The following is a 20,785-nucleotide window of genomic DNA, read 5'->3' as shown; positions in this document are numbered from 1 at the left end:
TGGCATTCATCTGATAGCTGAACTAGCTTAAACAGAGCCTCTTGGTTTGGTATTTCTCCAGTAGATTCAGGCCTTTCTTGTCAGCACCATAACATGTAAGCTCCTTTTTGCCTTTTACAGGCATTTCCCCAAGTATGTGCCAACAGATCTTGATGAAATCTTGGCTCTGTCTATGGCAGCTAGATGTTTGTCTGACTGCAGTGAGAACAAGATTTCTCCTACTGCCTTTATTTTTGTATAACCTATAAAAAGATAATGAAGATGGAAAGCAGGCATAAACAAACATTGTTCAGAGGCAGCAATTTATTTCCTTTTCAGCTACAGTCTAGTTCAGCAGTAGACAATTTGATTATGCATGCTACATATTTGTATTCTTTACCCAGTGCTTTCAGTCTCTGCAGTTCTTAATTTGGGTTTTCACAAGGATGGCTGATGTGCAGACCATAACAGCAGCCCTTGAAGAGGCCACATAGAAGCTGGAAGATCAAGATGGCAAATCAGAACATTACCATTCCTAGTGTTTCTTTTCTTGATTTTACTTTTTCTGAAAGGCTCATTCATACTCTGAAAATACTTTTTTATTTTGTCCTACCCAAGTCTTCAATACCTTCAAGACTGAAAATTTAGGCCACTCAATATCATGTAAATACTTCTTACTATCATGTTATTCATTTGCTTCTCACTGTAAAGCATCTAGAATCAACGGTTCAAAACATCCTTCCTTACCCTAAAATCCTTCACAGGAATAAAGGTACACCACAGAAGAGGCAAGCTGTTGCAGTTTACGTTTAAAGGAGTCACATTTTTACTTGCACATGAGGGTGTCAGGGTGCTCAGTGCTTCCAGTATAGTCCCTCATACTGTCCTTTGCAGATGCAGTTCCATCTCATCAGACACTTTGTTTGCATGTCTCACTCACAGTCTGGTTGCTACAGCTGTCTAACTTTTGGCTGCAAATCTGCTCCCTGTTGGTGTTTAAATACACCCTTCCCTTTTCTGCTGTGGCCTTAGGACTCCATCTGACAAGGCAGCATGGGCAAAATAGAGTAATTCCACACTGAGTTACATGGGCTTAGCTTGTGCAATCAGAAGTTTAAATTATTCACAAATCAGAAACATAAAGCAAGGGAACACTCAGCAAGCCAAATGAGTTGAGCTTTCAAGGTCATATTTTCAGGTGGTTTCTGCATGGTGTGTTTTAGAAATCAGAGGACATAGGTGGGTTTCCATCAGCTAAATCCCTGGCCGTGAGCAAGGTGAATGGTCTCTGCTTTGAAAAGGGTAAAAGAATCAGCCAACAAATCAACAGAAGTGGAGAATGCTGAGCAGAGAAGGACCTGGTGAAGGCTAGGGAGGGAGCTAGAAATCTCAGTTGCACTGATGGAAGGAATTCAGCATGCTTGGTGTAGATACCTAATGCATACCTGCCTTTCAGCTGCCAGCTGGCACTCTGTCTGAAGAAGTGCCATTATTATTTTTATAGCCAAAGGATGGAGATACATGTCTCCACAAAGAAATCGTGTTCATCTTCCTTAGGGATAACACGCAGGGTTTTACTCAGGCATCTGCAAAAGCAGCCCATTGCCTGTGCATGCTGCAGAAAGGTGGCAACCAAATTGAAGTGTATGTTGGATGCCTGAATGAGAAATGCTCGGCCTTAATACACTTTGGCAAGGAGAAGAGGTTGTCAAAGTGTTGCCAGCTCAGAGCTCAGATAGTTCCAGAAGATACAAATGGCAAGGAGGAGATGGCAACAACTCTAACTCATTTCTTCCTACTTCCAGTTTTGCTCCTTCACTGCCTGCAGAAAGAGACTCATCCTTCAAGTACTTTGTGATATATTTACCTTCTTTCAACTCTGCACCTAGCTTTGTGTGCAACCATCTCAGGAACTGAGGGGAAAAAAAAAAGAAAACGAAGCAAAACACCAAGGCCTGAGGGCAGAAATATTTCGGGTTGCCAGGAGAAAGATGTTATTTTGTGATTCACTGCTTATTTGTACTGTTGATGGCTAGCTTTAGGGAATTAATGGAAATCAGACACGTTTCACCCAGCCAGCTGTACAGTCTTCCTTCTGTTTGGTGTAGTGGTGGGTACATGGTTACTGTAGCTCCTTTGAAGCTGAAAGGTGACCTTTCAAGCTGCAGTCCTGCAGAAAGGCTTATAGGAAGCGTTCTGGAGAGATGGTGCCTTTGAGGCATCAGAAGCTTTCCCACACTGCTCTTTATGCATAAGGATAAAGGACTGCTGCTACTTGGGGCATCCACAATTCCTCTGGGCACTCAGTGCCTCAACACCTTCCTAATGAGGAATTTCTTCCTAATATTTAATCTAAACCTGCCCTCCTTCAGTTGAAACATTCCCCCTTGCCCTTGTAAAACATGGCCCTCCAGCTCTCTTCTAGCCCCCTTCAGGTGCCTGCAAGACAGCCTTCTCTTCTCCAGGCTAAAAAGCCCCAAATCTCTCAGCCTGTCTCCATAGGAGATAATCTTTGATAATCCTCTGATAACCTTTGTGGCCCTCCTCTGGACATGCTCCAATGACTCCATGTCCTTCTGTAGCCCAGAGCTGAACACAGCACTGTGGGTGGGGTCTCACAAGAGCAGAGCAGAGGGCCAGAATCCCCTCCCTTAAACTGCTGCCCATGCTACTTTTGATGCACCCCAGGATGAAGCTCTGCCAGCTCATGTGGAGCTCCTCATCCACCAACATTCCCGAGTCCTTCTGCCCAGGGCTGCTCTCAGTCAATGTTCCACTCAGCTTGTGTTTGTGCTTGGGATTGCCCTGACCCAGCAGCAGCACCCTGCACTTGGCCTTGTTGAACATCATGAGGTTCCCACTGGCTCACCCCTCAAGCAAACCCAGGTCCCTCTGGATGGAATCCCTTCTCTCCAGTGTGTTGCCTGCAGGACACAGCTTGGTGTCATCAGCAACCTTGCTGAGGGTGCACTTGATCCCACTGTGCATGTCATTGATAAAGATGTTAAAACATGTTGGTCCCAGTTCTGACCCCTCAGGAATACTCATCACTGCTCTCTGCTTGGACATCAAGCCTTTGACCATTCATCCACTGACCAACCGGATTTGCCAGGTGCCATTTGCTCTTAGTGAAGTCGTGTTGGCTGTCACCAGTCACCTCCTAATTTTCCTTGTGCCTTCTTATAGTTTCCAGGAGGATCTGCTCCATAATCTTGATAGGCACCAAGACTGCCTCACCTGTAGTTCTCCAGGTCTTTTTTTTCCCCTTTTGAAAAGGCAACTTATGTTTTCCTTTTTTCTATCAGTGGGAATTTCACAGGACTGACACAGCTTCTCAAATATAATGGATAGGGGCTTATCCACTTCCTTTGCCAGTTCCCTCAGGATACTCAGACACATCTCATCAGGTCCCATGGACTTGTTCACCTTCATGTTCCCTAGATGTTTTCAAACCTGATCTCCTACAGCAGGCAGTTCTCATTTTCCCAGTCCTTGCCTTTGCCTTCTGTGGGAAGGAAGGTGCATGATCATCCTCCATCTCACAGTGGGCATGATCTTCCTTCCCAGTGCTGCAGAGTTTGGTGCTGCAGGGTTTGGTGCTTTCCAGCACAAGGATGCAAAAGGGAAGTGCAAGAGAGCATCTGTGTTTGGTAATGCTGTTCCTAAAGGAGCCTCTATAGCACATAATAGTGGCTTTTGTCTTGAGACTTTCTCTGCAGTATTATGGGACATACTTGTAAAGTGTGATGTACCTATGCTTTTTAAAGGTTCTCCAAACAGAGCTTCCACTCAGCTTCAATAAACAAATGCAGAGCTGGCAAATTCATACAGTATGTCTGCATATTCAGTTTGGCTTTTTTTTTTTAAGATGTAATCTTTCTACAGTTTCGTTGTATTTTAACTAAAACTGCTATCCCATAGCAGAGATCTAGACTTTATTGCATGTGTTTTCTCTTTCTGTTTTGCAGTTTTTGTTATGACAGCAGTTGCTTTCACTTCTACAATGACTCAAAATACATCTGAAATCACGTGTGGGTTTATCAGCCAGAAGGATGAAGATTCAGAAGCACCAAAGACATCAGTAGCTCCTAAGGTGGTATAATAGAGAGCAAGTTGCTTATAAAATGTTCCTGTCTACTCCAGGATACCTTCCCAGAAACTTACAACACCCTAAACATTTAGGATGTGAGGACATCACAGACAAAATCACTAGGGTTATGCCAAATATGGCTCCAGAAGGTTAGAGGGATACATATCTGAAAATTCAGACTCTGAACCTGTGAATATTTAAGTACCAGTTTCCTCTAAAACTGGCTTTTTTATTAACATCTTGATGTTGTCTTGTATCAGCATGCCTGAATATTGCTGGATATTGTTGGCAACACATCAGTGTAAAAATACATAGGAAAATATGTGCCCTTAAGAGGAGACTGCCAAGGCCATGTGGTGTGTGTGCCACAGCTGCTGGGACTGACAGAAAGCTGTACCACCCTTATTCCCACCGCCAAAGACCAGAAATCCCTGTCAGGTCCAAACTTTGACTTCAACACCAAAGCTGGACAATGAATCAAACACAATTTTTTATTTTCTTCTCTTCTAACTCAAAAGGGTAAAAAACCAGGAGGAGGTGATATGTAACTAAATTATAAATCAGCTGAGATCTGTGGTTAAAATACTTCCTGAGGATTCTTGTTTCAAGGAAGTCTTATGAAATCTTTTTCATTCCTGAACAAATGAATCAGTAATTCAAATAACAAATGAAGGTATAGCAGCCAAAGCTGTGCTGTCCTGGTATCAGACAAGGCAGAATTTGGCTGTAATTTCTGGGTACTTCTCAGGTCTAGAGAAAGGAGAAAGGAGTGAGGCATGAGAAGAACCCACCAAACAAGCAAAATGGGGATGCAATGAACTCTGTCCTTTCATAAACTTACAGTGGATAAAATTCAACCCAACAAAGCAGTGGAGACATTTATTGCTCCTCTTCAGACAGAGCTACTTCCTTGCCACCTTTTGCTGCAGCTAATCTTAGAGACTCACTAATCTGTTGGTGGCTTTCACAATGACTGTGGAAGATTCTGTTTCTGTTTGCAATTCTCCTTTAGCTGTACACAGGGGTGAGGAAATGAAAAATATGACAGCATCCAGCCCAAATGTTCCTTACCCAGCAAAGCCCCCAAGGAGCTGAGGAGCAGTCTAGCCAGATGATGCAGTGACAAGCAGTGAGATGCTAAAATAAACCCAACATTCTGACTCTGCCTCTGCATCTAAGTTACAAACAGAAAAGTTTTATTATAGTTCTGCGTCTCCCTATGGTTCTAAATAAAAGGAAACAAAATTAAGTGTAAAGAATAACTTGTATCACTAACTGAAATTATCATGGCTCTGGCTAGATTGCTCTGTGGTGTTTTTCTAGAGAATAGAATTGACTAATTCAACAGGACCCCTATACAGTTTCCTCATGCAGTAGAATTCAACATATTTATTAATAGGTTGGATGGTTGAAATTTAAAAAAGAGCGCCCTTTAAAAATATCTGAATGCAAAAAAAACCCAGAAAACGAAGCTAACTGCTAATAAATACCTAACAGTCTGTCCTCCTGCATTGCAGGTTCCTAATATTTTGGAAGATCTTGGGTGTTACTTGAATTCTCAAGGAACAGAGAACATCTACCAAACAACTAAAAATGTGGAAGTCAATGTATTTGAAGATATTGAATTAAGAATAACAATGAGCATTTCAAATATAATTTCATGCTTTTGGTTCTTTAAAAAAAGCAAAGACTGTAAACTTTCTTTTGACTCAGAGAATAGGTAAGTCAAGGGATGTACTGGATCAAAGATCCTTTAAGAGATCTTTTCTTTTAGAATGCAAATTGAATGTTTTCTGTGACTGTGCCTGTGTTTGATTTCATGGATGCACTATCTTTTTCAATCTCTTAATCCTTAACTGTTGTCACCCAGCAGCACATTACTGATTGTCATTTAGATCAGTGTACACATATGAATCTTAAGACCAAGAACATTTTAAAATAAGCTTGTTCTTTTAATTTGTATAGCATCCTGCATGGGAGTCTCCAGGCACTCTCTGACATTGAAGGATTTGAGCTTTGACATGCTCATGAGGAAAAATTGTGATTTTATAGTCAAAGAAACAGAGGCATGAAGAATTATGTGACTTTTAGGATCACAGTGCAGATCAGGAACAGCAACAGCATTCTAACTCTCACAGCCAAACCTGGACTGGAACCTGAGGCTCCATAATTGCCTCCTCATGCAAAACTTGTAGAATGAGACTGTAAGTAAAGCATTTGGCTGTGGAGCTCCTGAACTGCCTCCAGCTCAGGAAGGTCATCCTTCCCAATGCTCAGCATTAAGGATGTGGTACTGTGGCTGTAAATCCCTGTGTATTGCTTGTGCAGGAAGACACATGAAGGAAGTATTTCAGGTTGAAGGGCACTGTGTAAATAATGAATACCAGTGTCTTTGAAGGATTTTTGCAAGTGCTAAAGAGCTAACATTTAATTGTGTGTGTTGCATATTACCTTCTTCATATTAGTGTGACAAAGATAACTTTACGTTCTGTTTTATAGATATATTACATCTTTGGCTTTTTCCCAAATAAAAGAAGGACAAGCTGGGAAATACACCCTCTTGGTCACAAGCAAAACTGGCAATTACACAGTGGTTGTGCCTGTTCTCATCCGAAGTAAGTATGCCTAGATGAAAGGGGTCATTCCATCAATAGGTTCAAGGGCAGAGGCTCAAGTTCAGTCAAAGCAATGAAGCTTTCATGTGCTGCACTTCAAGCATCTTCCCAGATTAGCATAGCACTCGGAGCTTCTTCGGAGGCTGAAGTCAGAACCACAAACTATGTGAGTCATCTCTCTCCAGTCAATAAACCATGCAAATGAACAAATAAACATGCAAATGAGCAGAAGCTTTCTTCTCCCCTGTGAAAAATTCCCCTCTGTGTCAAAAGGGACAAACTGATGGTGGCTTTTTTTTTTTTTTTTTTTTTTTTGTGCTTTCCATGCTCATGGGATAGATTTGTTTGCTTTCATTTTAACCTGTTTATTGTTGGTGTTGCTAACTTGGTTGGGATCTGGACCAGATCAGGATTTCCCCTTTATATTCTGGTCACACTTTGACCTGCTGCCACTTTTCCACTTGTGCCTGCTGCTAGGCCTCTCACTTCTCTCACTGCTTTTCCTTTTACAATTCTGTGGGTGGCATGAGGTCCACTGAGGAAAGCAGAAAGAAACAGTCCCTCTTCTCAGCATCAGCTTTGACTTGTTCATTGTCTTTTAAACCAAAACCCATCAGTTCTGCAGCTGCTCAACACAAGTGTGCTGTAGAAGCTGAGGTTTTAGCTGCTGTTAAATGCTTATGACAGAGCACCTGTGAGGTGAAAATTTTTGAAAGGCTCCCAGTGAGAGTGGATTTGATTGAGTTTTCTCAAGGCTCACACAAGAGACATCTCTGATGCAAAGGCAACAGCTGCAACAAAGTGCAAGCTTCTGTTTCTAACTAGGGGTGTCCAAAAACATCCCAAAAAACCCCATAAAGACACATAGTGACATGATTTTTTTAACAGAATAGAAAGGTTATATTATTTTGCCTGGAAAGGGGCAAATTTAAAGATAAAATGTAAAACTGCAAAAAGAAATTTCAAAGGCAAAACCTCAATCCAAACAGCTAAAAGACTAGCGAACCCTTCCAGGTATAACAAGCTTAAGTACTTGCCTTGGTTTAAATAAACTGTGACTAATCAACATTTGGTTATCCCTCTTTAGTTGTTTTTAAAGTATTTCTTCTGTTTAACTTTTTTCTCTCTCTGGTGTCAGAAAAGTCACCTCTAATTCCTGCTTGTTTAATTTGAAAGGTTACTGCATGCCTCAGTTATAATTTTAACAGCTTCATTGAGGGGACAAGGTATTAAACTGTTCATTAAGAATTGCCATCTCTATACTAATTAGGCTTTAGAGGTAAAAAGTGTTATTATATGTGCAAGCAAGAATAGTTTGAAACAATGTCGGTAGAGGTCTTTTCCATATCAATTGCTTGGATTGCTTTCTCTTTGGTCCTGTGAATTTAATGTCATAATTACATCTCTTATAAAACCCTTCAGGCTAGATGTGAATCCTTCAGCTTGGATGTGAATCTCTGTAGGTAAAAAAAACCCTCTTAGACACAAATGAGGAAAGAAATTACAAAGCCATGAGTATTACTTTCACCTTAGTGCATCACCTTGCCCACAGTGAAAGTATGACTGAGAAAAATGTCACTTTTACATGTGGCAGCTGCAATTTCATTGAAAGATTATTTAAAACTGGATTCAGTGCTTTTCATTTTGATTCAAACCTTTAGCAGTTTTAATTCATTAAATTTTTTGTTCCTAGTCCAGGTCTGTGCCCGAGAGGTTCAGGATGCTGGGAATTGTCTAGGAATCATTTCCCTCTGGGTTACAGATGCAGGGTAGAGAAGTTTGTTGGTTATCAGAAGTCATTATCACCCCTTCTGTCTCCATCATGTATCTGATCTGACTGAGCAAACCCCACTTTGTGTACAGATTTTGTAGTCTCAACAGACACTCCACCCAAAGGACGGGCTTAGGACGTGATTTCAAAATCACAGTAGCTCCTGCCCAGCGAAATGAATGGCACCCACAGCAAATTAACACCTTTCAGTATCAGCCTCAGGATTATCCCCTGGCATATAGAGGCAGGCCTTTGGTACAGAGAAGCTGTGCATTTAGCAATCAAAGCTGAAAAGCTCATGAGACCAACCCACAGCACACCTACGGCTAAACCATTTTCTGTTCCCTCAGTGTTGAAACTCCTGAAACAAATCACAGCTATGAAACTTTATGCACTACAAAATGAGCAAAACACTGTTTCAAAATTATTTCAACTTTCTTAAACATTTGCATGTTTTTTATCAGAAAAACCAGCCAAACCCTATTTCAGGAAAAGGGAAAAATCAGATTCTATCGAGTGCATATCTGAGAGCTACCCCCAGCCCTCTGTGGAATGGATATTCTGCAAAACACCTGAAAAGAGGTATGTGTATGTTTATATGCATGTTGAATCCCTAGACAGAAAGTTTGCCATCTTCTGAAGAAAAAGTGGCAGAGTGACAAGAAATGACCTCAAGATGTGCTGGGGGAGGTTTCGATTGTATATTAGGAAAAATTTCTTCACTGATAGGGTTGCTAAGCACTGGAACAGGCTGCCACAGGAAGCAATTGAATCACCATCCCTGGAAATGTTCAGAAAACTTGTAATGTGGCACTTGGAGACCTGCTTTAATGGTGAATATGGCAGAGTTAGTTTGATGGTGGGACTCAGTCTTAGGGGTCTTCTCCAATCTTAACGATTCCATGATGCTACATTGCTTAGTGTGCCTACTCAGCTATCAGGGAGATACCTGAAGAAGAGCCTTTAATTCAGAATTTTTGGAGATGGGCTCTGCTGGTTGGCACACTCACAGGCTGGTTGAAAACCTATGTCCACACGATCCACTTTTGGAGTGCTGCAACACATTTTTCCTAGAAATTCTGACTATTGTGCTCTTTTGGAAACTGTCAGCTCTTGGCTTTAGAAATGTTATTCCAGATTCATATTTTGATGTCACAAGAGCAAATCAAAGGCATATCATTTCCCCCTAGTTTTCCACATTGTTTTAAAATTTGAATCTTACAATCATAGAACACTTTAGATTTGAAAGGACCTTAAAAGCTCATCTTTAGAGTCTGAGTGCACTGCAATATGCAGGTACATCTTCAACAAGATGATTTGATGGTTTCAAATCACCTCCCTGTGCCTTAGCAGAGCTTCCAGGAGGCTCTGTTCTGTGACCTTCCCAGGCCAGAGGTGAGGCTGACAGGTTGGCAGTTCCCATGGTCTTCCTTTCTACCCTTTTGGAAAATGATGCAATGTTTCCCTTTTCCAGTCACTGGGGGCTTCACCAGAAGTATCAGAGCTGAGAAGACAAGGGGTTGTGATTTTGTGAGCTAAGTAATTTTTTCCCATTCTATTAATAGATAAAGTTTATTCTATTAACAGGGGCAATAATGCTTTTCTCTGCTGCATGGCAATTCAGGGTCTGGATCTCATAATGCCACTGGATTTGCAGCATGTCCCACCACCAGGAAATCAGAGATGTGGTGTGAAAGCTCTCAGCCTCTATGATTTTAATCTTGTCTGGATTTTAATCACATCATTACCTGTCTAAGAGCCAGTTTGAGCATATTCAGGTCATTTCAGCTCACATTTCTGCCCAGACTGTGACATTTTTACTTTCTTATCTTCACCTTTCCTAGTTCCTTTTTATTCAATATGTGAAATCCAGTTTTCCCACTATTGTTTGCATATTCTCATGGCTTAGAGATTTATCAGATTTATTTGCTTGTGGTTAACCAAATGAGTCAATGAATAATTATGCTTGTAATTGCAGTTGCCCTTATAAAAGGCATGAAGAAACTGGAGAAATAGATGGCATCCAGATGGTGCAACATGAATTATTTCAAACTTACATATGGTGCTGTGCAGCCAATGTCCTGGGCAGAGAATGCACCAGCCTTTTTACAATAGGTAACTCCCCTCTAAGGTTTACTTGCATGTGAGCTCAATCCTGCTGCTGAAGTTTGCTGCACTACCCATCTGAGCATGATTTCTGGTCTAAGATACTTGTCTGTAATCACTGGAATGAAGCTAACAGTGAATATCACTGCTCTGTCACATGTTTAGAACCTAATTCCAATAGCTCTTTGTGGTCTCTGTAAAAAGCCTCTTGCCTTTCTAAATTTACTATACTTGTATTGGCTTTTTGTACATGCTTTTAGGTCTGTGTGCATGGAAAAGCTCTCTAAAGTGTTCTCAAACATAGATATTTATATATATTATTAATTAATATATGCACTCAGATTTGCTTACCTGTTTTTTTAAATCAACCCAACCTGAGCTAAGCTCTATGCTGCATTATGCCCTAGAGGTGTCTTGTGAATCATGACAAAATTTGTTTTGAGACATCTAAATCCATGAAGGTTACTAATTTCATGATTATGATAAATACCATTGCAATGTAAAAATTAATAACTATACAGCATTAGCAGAAAAAATGTTGATCTAACTGAGAATTTTCCAGGCAAAGTGATGGTTGTTTCAGTGTCTCTGTTTTGGTTTTGTAGATTTAAATGAAAGACAAGCAGCACCTTTACCTGAACTACTACTTAAGGTTGGGGAACCATTGCTGATCAGATGCAGAGCTGTTCACCATAATTATAAATTCAGAATACAACTATCTTTTGAAAACAGAGAAGTTGAGCAGGTAAAAAGACAGGGCATATCTTAAAATAGGTTGTCTTGGACACTATCAACTGATTAAATGTGAATCTCTGTTGAAAACCAGGGCTGCTGCTTTGAAGGATTAGAATATCAAGCAAACTTGTCAGCAATTCGGGTCCAGCATGTGTTTGTTTCAGCAGCAGAAAGAAATTACAGTGGACATTACACCTGCTCTTCTACTGCTCATCCAAATCAAACTGCTTTGATCACAGTTCTAGGTAATTCCAATCCCTGGTGTTAATTTTGTGTCTCAGCTGTTTTGCTTTGTTTTCCGTGTGTCTGTTCTTTACTTGCAGATAGGCACTGTATGTTTGTAGTTCCCTTGCTAAGGAAAAAGTCTGTTTGCACTTCCAAGCAATCCAGGAGAGCCAAGAGATTAATCTGGACTGAGTCATTCTGGTACCTGAATACAATTAACCTTCTCTTTATATTGCTTTTCAAATAATTCCCTTTAAGAGACAGTGCTTTTAGAGGTGAAATGAAATGGCTCTGTTTGGACATGCAGTCTGTAGGACTGTTTCAATGGGATCTTCTAGAATCACAGGCTGGGATTCATCTCACATGTTGGTGACTCTCAGCCAGTGTGCCACAGAGCAGTATTTTAAAAAGCAAATCTCATTCTACTTAAGCAACATGCTGATTTAAAAGCCAGCAGTGTTGAATTTAGTTGTGATCAGCCTCACCTGCAAACTTTGTTTCTCAGATGGAAATAACATGCAAAGAGGCCTAGGTCTGGAAATAAGGCGTGAAAAGGAAAGCTGTAGGTAGGGCCACGCTGCTGGAGTAGGTGCAGGGTGTAATTCAGTGACTGGTGTGCCTGGAGCTGGAGCCTCCAGCCCTGCAAACAAGGCTCTCTGAAGCAGTCACCACATGTTTGACCTTAGATGTAGCTGCTCTCAGGGTTTATGACACCTAGGCTAGGTATGGTAGGAAGTGAGAATCCTTACCCCAGTCTCTTCAGAAATGACTTTCCCAGGGCAATATCCTCTTTTCAGCTTCTGCCTACCACTGAGCAGGAAGTTCTCTCATCATTTACAATAACTGACTGCAATACCTGTGCATTTTTTCTACACACATCTCCTTGGTAAACAGGAACATGGGGGTGAGGATGTACTGTAGAGGTAGGGCAAGATCCTCTTTTTCATCAGTGGCTGTGCACAGGTCAGAAAGAGTGGCTTCTGGGATCTGGGAACTATCAGGTGTGAGCATGGGTGACAGTCAGAGGAAATATTTGAGTTGCTGTCCCTGGAAGGCTCTATTTCTGAGCAGGGTAATTTTCCACCACAATGCACCAACCTATATTGATTGTCTGTGCCCTCCCTAATACCCCTTTATACCAACAAAACTTCTGAGGGTTCATTGTCTTTGCTGGTGAAAAAATCTATTTGTTTACTTGCATGGTGGATGAAAGTGTGTGAAGTTGTCATCCCAAGCTAACAGCTGTGCTTCTCTCTCCGAGGCTCTACAGGAATATCCTGTGCTTCCGACCCATCCCATTTAGCCTAATGTGTTAATGAGAATCACTGTGGGTGAATTTATGCTAACAGTGCAGATTCCATTCCAGCAGTGCTACAGATACAGATTTCCCTCAGTTGCCCATGTCTTAGGGTAGCAGTTTCTGAAACAACCAGCATCCCACCTTTAAACCATTCCTGTGCGTGATTCAACACCTGTGGCTTCACTGGGAATCATCATGGTGTAACTTATCCAAGAGAAAACTGATTTGGTTGGCACACACTCCCTTTCCTGGGGAGCCTGGCTATCACAGCTGTATGGATGGGTGTTCCTTGAATCTCTAATAATGCCTTGCAGCCAGACTGCTTTCATTTGTTCTTTGGTAATTGATACCTCACCAATTTATCCCGTTTTGTGTGACCATCAGGTCAGGCAGCGTGGTTAGGCCACTTCAAAGCCCAGCAGAGATCATGCCAACAATCACAACTGCAAGGCTCTTTCTTACTGCAGGTCTTATGCTCAGTTTCCACAAGTGTTAAATGAAGAATTTTTAGCACTACACAATCTTAGCTCAGGAATATGTACGTTATTTTGCAGCACGTTATATTAAAAGCAAAAAATACAGAAATATGAGGAAGACAGAGACTTGTTCAGCCTCAAGAGTTTCATCTCACCTCTCTGTCATTGCTAAGTGTAAATAGTCAAAAATACACTTAAGCCTGCCAAAAATAATAAAGCAAGCAATGATGTGCCATTTTCTTTCTCCTCAAATAAAGAAACTACTTTTTTTCTCAGCTGTTTTCCAGAGAAATGGCATAAACTGCTCCAAGGTCCTTACATGCTCTCTGGAGAAAGTCTTTACTCTTGGCTGGTTGTGTTGTTAACAGTACAATCAGAGTGATATTCTGCCTGGAAGGCTGAGGACCAAAAGATGAAGCCTCCATGTATAAAATCAATAAGCCTTTAATATCAAAAAAAAAGGAGCTTACTCATGAAAGCAATAGTTTCTTGTTTTGAAGTACTAAAATGTTTGTGGTTTTTATGGGAGTTTCCAAGCAGTAAGTAGGCTAAGACAGATAAAACTCCAAGCAGAATATAGGTTTACAATCAGAAAAAAACCACTCAAAAGGGAAAAACCGATCCAGCAATATTTTTATAGTGTAGTTTTTCACCATGTAGCCGATTAAACACCACCCCAAATTTTCTAGAGGTTGTACAGTCCTTGGAGATACTCAAACCAAGCAGGACATGGCTCTAAGCAACCTCATCTAGCTGGACCTGCTCTGGCCAGGAGTCTGACCACATATCTCTTCCAATGTACATGGTTCTGTGATCTTTACAGAGTTGATCCCAGCACCACTGGTGTCTTTAGGACAGCCTCCCCCCACACATGTCTGCAGGGGGATTGGGCAGGATTCATTCCAAGCCATGAGACATCTAACCCCAGCTATGACTTTGGCTCCTTCATCAGTCACCGCCAGGAAAGAGTATTTCCAGAAGTGGTTCAGTACATCTTTGTCTTCTTCTGCTTTAGGATGGGATTCATCTGGATATGCCTTTTTCATTCCACTGGGTTTATCAGACTTCCCAACAAGTAGCTTAGGTGGATCACAGAGCTTTTGACATCTCCACTAGGTGAAACAAATCCCACCCTAGCAGGGCAAGCACCAGCAGCACATGGTTCATGGACCTCTTCAAAACATTTTTCCATGTTGATATCATCTTGCATTAAATATGTTTAATTTAAATGGAGAAATAAAGGAGCAGCTACAAGACTCATTGCAAAATCTTCAGCTTATTTCAAGGAAGGAGAAAGAACTACTGATTATGATGGTGGTGCCACCTGGTTTTGTTCCTGTAGAAAGAAAGCCAGGAATTGCAGCGCTTAACACCTGGAATACACACCCAAACCAAACTAAATAATGACATTATTGGCCCTGTGACTCTGTAGGTTAGACTGAAGAGAAATGTCAGACTATTTTGGAAGTGCTCTGCTCTGACCAAATATGCAGCTTCATCAGGCTCAACTCATTTTCTGCAACTGAACACGGTGACAATACTTCAGTACTAGATTGAAGCATTCTCTTAATTTGATTAACTGGATACCTTTTGTGATGTAACATGGTTTTGCTTGTGATAACCAAAATAAAAAACATATAGATGTTAAAATGTCTTCATTAAAGTCCAACCTTCCTAATACTAATTTTCTTTCATTTTTTTTTCCAGAAAAGGGATTTATAAATATAACTGACTCTAAAGAAGATTTTGAAATTGGTGAGGAAGAGTTTTGCTTTGAAGTTAACTTTACAGCATATCCTCCAGTTAGATGCATGTGGCTGTATTCCAATAAAACATTTCCATGTATACAAAGTTACAGTGTGGATGGACACAGGTATTTGAATATATTGTAATAATTTAATATAATAATGTTTCTTCTTTTCTTTCTTCGGGCCATTTACTGTTGATGTTTTGTTCTCTGTGGTTTTAAAATATGAATGGCCTATATGGTGAGACTGTTAACAAAAGGCACTCAAACATAATTTTGGCTTTGAACAGCAGTTCACACAGATAACTTGTAGAATCATTTTATTCTCTGTTAAAAATAAACCCTTTGCTAAGTTAGGCATCCAGCTACCCTTAAGTTCATATGCATTTTGCCATTCCCCTTCTCTCTAACCTAAGTTCTGAATTACAGATCTGTTGCAGTTTTCATTCTGGATCCCAAGTTCTGCGTGTTCCCATTTTCTCATCCTGTTGTTGATGATGTTCCCAGTGTCTTCCAAAGAGCTCAGACCAAGTGCAGGGTGCTGTAGTTCCCAGGGCTCTGGGCTCTGCTAGCTCTGCTGGCCCGTGCCTGTGTCACAGAAACATGCTGTTCTGCTCGTTACCCAGGTCATGGATTCTTCCGCTGCTGCAGCAAAACATGTTTTGAATAAACCTGTTAGTTATCTACCTTTTCTGTTATTTCCTACAATGGACTTCTGGCATGAGTCCTGTTTAAGGCTAATGTTTTCTCCATTCCCTAGGCTCTCTAATTTCTTGATAACATTATCTAATTTCCTTCAGGGTTTCTTTCACAGTAGTCCCATGGCTTTGCAGGTAACAGCTTTTACTCACCTCAATGAAAGTAAAGCCAAGCTACTCTTATCAAGTTTTTACATTAAAAGTGAGCAGGCTGTAGGCAGGAGCTAATGCAGCTGCTCTGATTCCTTCTCATATTCTTAAAACTTCTGTTGTCATCTGCATAAAGCTGTGTCAAAACCTTGATTACACTTTTTATGATTTCTTTCCGTAGCATTTTTGTACCTTTGATTTTATCCACTAGCTTGTCAAGTTATCTTTGCAACAGACTGGCCTTTTCATCTGCATCAGATTGTGTATTGGAGTCAGACCTCAGTGAAGTTCAGAGACAGCTCAGTTCAGGTTAGCAAATTGTCATCTCCTGGCAATGGCCACAGGAACTCTGTCCCTGCTGATAAAGTGAGGGCTGTCAGCAAACTTTGGTAGCACTGGGTGGGTGTTGGTGACTAATCTGCAATGCCTGACATGGGCTTGGCAGAACTGTGCCTTGTGACAAAACTGATTTTGGAAATGAGGTCTCAGGGGACAGCCAGGAGCATTTGCTCATCCTTGTCCAACAGGTAGCTCCCTCCAGCTGATAACACGGGGTTGATTTGCTTTGCAGCTGATACACACCCCTCCTCACTGCTTGTACCAGCAGGACTCAGCTTTCCTTGGATGATTGACAGTGGGTGTAAATTCAGTCCAGATAAGAATTAGGTGCTACAGACTGTGCCAACAATAATTATATTGAGAACTTTTGAAATAGTTTAGGCAGCTGTCATTAGTCAGTAAGGTGCAACTGCTGGCCTGGACTTTATGAGTCACCCCAGAGCCATCACAGCAAAAAGCAGCAGTTGCTGAGTGCTGATCACCACCTGCTGGAGGGTGGAAAGGCCAGCTTGTGTCCCTGGAGCCGTGTGTCCGGGCTGGCTCAGCCACAGGCACAAGCCACAGCCACCAGGCATTGCTGGGGAGTGTCCTGGTGGCTTCTTCAAGCAGATAACTTGGCCATTTGTCTGACAGTGCTGTTGGACGAACAGGATTTGTTATGTTTATTTTGGGTAGTTATTCTTTGCATTCATTTGCATCCTATTTATTTCATGGAAAATAAAATAAAGGGGAAAACACTTGAATTTGCTGATTGTTTCATCTGACATGTACATCCTTTTGTGCAGACATCCCTCACAACAATCCAATTTTGTCTGAATACAAGCATTGGATAGACGTGTCTCTATGCTGAGGACAAAGAGTAGGGGTACATATCTCATTCAGTTTGAAGCACACAGAAGCAGCAAGAGGTAGGGAAGTCAGGAGATTCTGCCTGAAAGCTGTAGCCTTGCAGATTTCAACGTGATTTTAGAGAAGAAGGTTTCTCAAAGCAACACAAAAAAGGTCATCACATATCTAAACACATTGTGAGTCTCACTTTGCATGTTCTGGTTGATTTCTGTGTAATCCTGTCTCCCAGCACTTCTACTTTGTTCCTTTCATATCCTTTTTCATTTCCTGTTTTTATTCTTTTAATTTCTGCCAGTCTCTTGTAAAATTATTCCTTCAGATAAAAGATCATATTAAATTTTAATAATTTACTCTGTACTTTTCTTCAGCTTTTCATTTCAAAACCCAGTGATCCATCTCTCCTGTCACTACACTTATAGCATCTTTACAGACATTCCTTCAGAATTTTCATTTTCTATTTATTTTTGTGGACTCTCTGTTTCAGCACACTGCTGATTTTCACTTCCCCCCTAAGAGCTAATGACTCTTCATACACACAATGTTCTCTGTTAAATTTATAGTACTTAGCTCACATCCCTTTATATTTTCAGGTATGGAAGATACTGTGTTAATTCTTTTTTCTGATTATTTCATTAGGATATAATCCTTCCCACGTGGAATTTCAAAGGCAACTAATTATTTTTTGATTGGTTCTTTTTTTTTTTTCTTGTCTTCAGTATATTTTTTGAGGCAGCTTAAAAGGGTTCTGACTTTAAAAATCCATGACTTTGGAGACATCATTTAGGCTATTTCAGATCAAGACATTCAAAAGTCAATAACCATATGAAAGCGTGGCCTTAGTCAAAAGACAAAATTGCCAGTGGCTTCAAGGGGAGTTTTCCTGGTTTAGAATGTCAGGGTGACACTTGGTGCCTTTGTATGTATCTTGCTTAAGGAGAAATATCCCAATTTCAGTTCTCTAGATTGATCTCACTACTTCTTTCTCCTGCTTTGCATATTGTTGATATGGGCTATCTGGGTGTTTTTTCCCTTCTCTCTTCAAACTCTCTGATGTTCCTGCCTGCCTTTATCACTAAAACAGAGTTGGGGACCTACAACATGGTAACCATCGAGTTGTCAGCAGAAACATCTATCTCCAAATTGTCAGCAGCTATACTTAAGAGACAGTTTCTTAGGATGCTTTTCTAAGGCTGACAAACTGCATTATCTGCTATTCAAAGCTGACAATGGTCCTACAGCAATAACCTCGTTGGAAACACAGAAATAGGATACCATCACTGTGTAATGGCATATTCCCTTCTCCCAGCCTCATCCCATGTCCCATACACCAGTGACACAACAGGAGAGCCAGGCATGAATCTTTAATTCTCTGCAGCTCTTTGTTGTGAGTTTCTGCCCAGAGACTTGTTAGAGTCCCTCCTGGCCATCTCCATTGTCACAAGCTGTCTCCTGCATGGTTCGGTCTTTGTTCTCTGCCATCCAGTGGCTCAAAGGCCATAGGGATTAGTACAAGGCTGGTTTTTTCCTGCAGAATGACCTTGAGAGTTGGTGTTTCATCTCATTGACAACAAACTTATGGTGACTGCTTTCCTGAGCCTATGTGAGATCTTTCCTATGTGTGATTCGGTGATGTTTGTCTCTTAAGTTCCTCCCTGTCACTGTTGTTTCCTAACACAATCTATCACATCAGCTAGAGACTCCCATCAAAGTTCCTGGGAGAGAAGAAAGTTTGATCCTTTGCTGGTCTTAGCAGATGTGCCTGGGTGGGTCTTGTCAACCAATGAATTAGTAACAAAATCACAGCTTGACAGCCTGATGTGCTCCAGGAAGAGTGAGAGAAAAAATGCAGAATTAAATCAACACTTCAAGGAAAAAAAAATCTTCTCACCAGATCAGTTAGATTCTGGGATTTATATTCTCTAAGCAAAAATAATTTCCTTTGTATTCTTAAGGAGAAGATGCAAAATTGTTTCAAACCTATATGTGAGTCTTGACTGCATTTGAAATATTTTTCAAGTCAATATTTTGTCCTTTTCCCTTTTTTGACTTTGTTCCACAGCATTTCATCGAAGTTCTGCAACCATCAGCACCAGTCTGGCATATATGTATTTTATGCTGAAAATGATGATACAGTCGTAACAAAAAAATTCACTCTTTATGTGAGAAGTAAGTAACAAAACTATTGCCAAAGATTTGGCAAAGTCTGAGATTTTGTCACTGGTATAAATTGAGCCATTATGGGGTTTTTTTAATTGGTATTCCCTATTTCATTTACATAGATTTATTGCTTAAAATGGAGGATCAAAAGGCAAAAACATTATTCTCTTCACACTGCATCACACTGCTGAAATCCAGGTACTGGGTCAGAGAAAGACACTAGATGTTTGTGGGCTGTATTTCTTGTGTCAGTTAGGGATGGAGAACAGAGAAAGCAGGAGAAAGTTATTAAATTTTTTCTTCCCTTTAGTCTATCATCAACAGAATATGAAGAATCAGTTGCATATTGAGTAAAAAATAAATGCTTAAGAAAAATACAAGCCTAGGAACACAGTAAAATACAGTAACTCTATCTCTAAAAAGCTGGAACAGATGTGACTGCTGCATGAACGACATGAGATACAGAGTTGGGAGGAAACCCTTTTCCCCATTAGGAATTAGTTTTCTATGCCATGTTTATGACCTTTTTTCCCTAATGGCATTTATGAGTTAATGTAGTTAATGTGGAGACACTCTGGTGTGTAACTTGTATGTTTGGGCTGCAGTGCCTCATACACCCCTGCCCACAATTCACACACGTGCACAGTGCTGACCAATGCTCCCAGTCATCTCAGTTCTGCCACATGACTGCAGCATCTCTCCCTTGCTCCAGGTCTGGGGGCTTTATTTGTGAAATATAATTTATACAAGGGTCTTCTGTGCACATTTTGTATGAGCAGGACACCCAGAACCTCAGTGCCAGGGCAGTCCTAGGGCCAGCTGCTTAGTCCGAGTCAGAAAAGCAGAAGTCAAGACTTCTAATTTTGGCTCTGCCATTGTTTTGGTCTGGCAGTGCCCATACAGAGAAGTGGCTGCTCCCCCTGCCTTGCCACACTGCCATCCACAAAACCAAGGAAGGAGGTGGACTGAGAGTTACACCCAGCTCTCACTGTGACATGCAGTTTTTTATTTTGGAAACAGGAGCAGACCTTGGTCTCAGCAGATATAGCATTGCCACACAAGTGTCCAGGGTTTTGTCACTTGAAGTGCTGACAGAAATTGTCTTACAGAATCATGGAATTGTTTAGGTTGAAAAAGATCTTTAAGAACATAGACTCCAACCATTAAGCCAGCACTCCCAAGTACACCACTAAGCCATATCCTTAAGTCTTGTGCTGTCTTATTGCAGGAAAGCCTGAAATAAGGATGCAGCTGTTGTTCAAGCAGATCTCATGTGTTGCTGAAGGTTACCCTGCCTCATCCTGGGTTTGGAGGAATTGTCTTGAACTGAACTCATCCAAGTAAACAATTTTCTTTCTTTTAATTCATTGCAAAGACTGTCTGAGCTATCCTTGATTAAATGAAGACCAGCCTGTAACAAACTAAATGTAAAATGCACACTTCACTGTGTGCATTTAACTGGTTGCTCTACTCCAGAGGAACCAAATCACCAAAATCAGGGGAAATTTTCCCCTTTTTTATTGCCACCAAATGAAGTCTATAAAAATG

General features: G+C 40.9%; 1 protein-coding gene across 1 annotated transcript in view; it reads left to right on the top strand.

The window, feature by feature from the left end:
• FLT3 (fms related receptor tyrosine kinase 3) overlaps positions 1 to 20,785 on the top strand; it is a 42,394-nt gene that overhangs the window by 8,392 nt on the left and 13,217 nt on the right. Inside the window, exons 2-11 of the mRNA XM_018908527.3 lie at positions 3,948 to 4,072; positions 5,587 to 5,789; positions 6,569 to 6,684; positions 8,920 to 9,037; positions 10,434 to 10,570; positions 11,167 to 11,306; positions 11,388 to 11,541; positions 15,005 to 15,170; positions 19,140 to 19,246; positions 20,466 to 20,577. Coding sequence (XP_018764072.2) covers positions 3,948 to 4,072; positions 5,587 to 5,789; positions 6,569 to 6,684; positions 8,920 to 9,037; positions 10,434 to 10,570; positions 11,167 to 11,306; positions 11,388 to 11,541; positions 15,005 to 15,170; positions 19,140 to 19,246; positions 20,466 to 20,577 — 1,378 coding nt within the window. The remainder of the gene's footprint in view (positions 1 to 3,947; positions 4,073 to 5,586; positions 5,790 to 6,568; positions 6,685 to 8,919; positions 9,038 to 10,433; positions 10,571 to 11,166; positions 11,307 to 11,387; positions 11,542 to 15,004; positions 15,171 to 19,139; positions 19,247 to 20,465; positions 20,578 to 20,785) is intronic.

This window comes from Serinus canaria, chromosome 1, assembly GCF_022539315.1.
Source record: "Serinus canaria isolate serCan28SL12 chromosome 1, serCan2020, whole genome shotgun sequence".
NCBI classification, from domain to species: domain Eukaryota; kingdom Metazoa; phylum Chordata; class Aves; order Passeriformes; family Fringillidae; genus Serinus; species Serinus canaria.
This window is presented reverse-complemented; position numbering and strand designations above follow the sequence as displayed.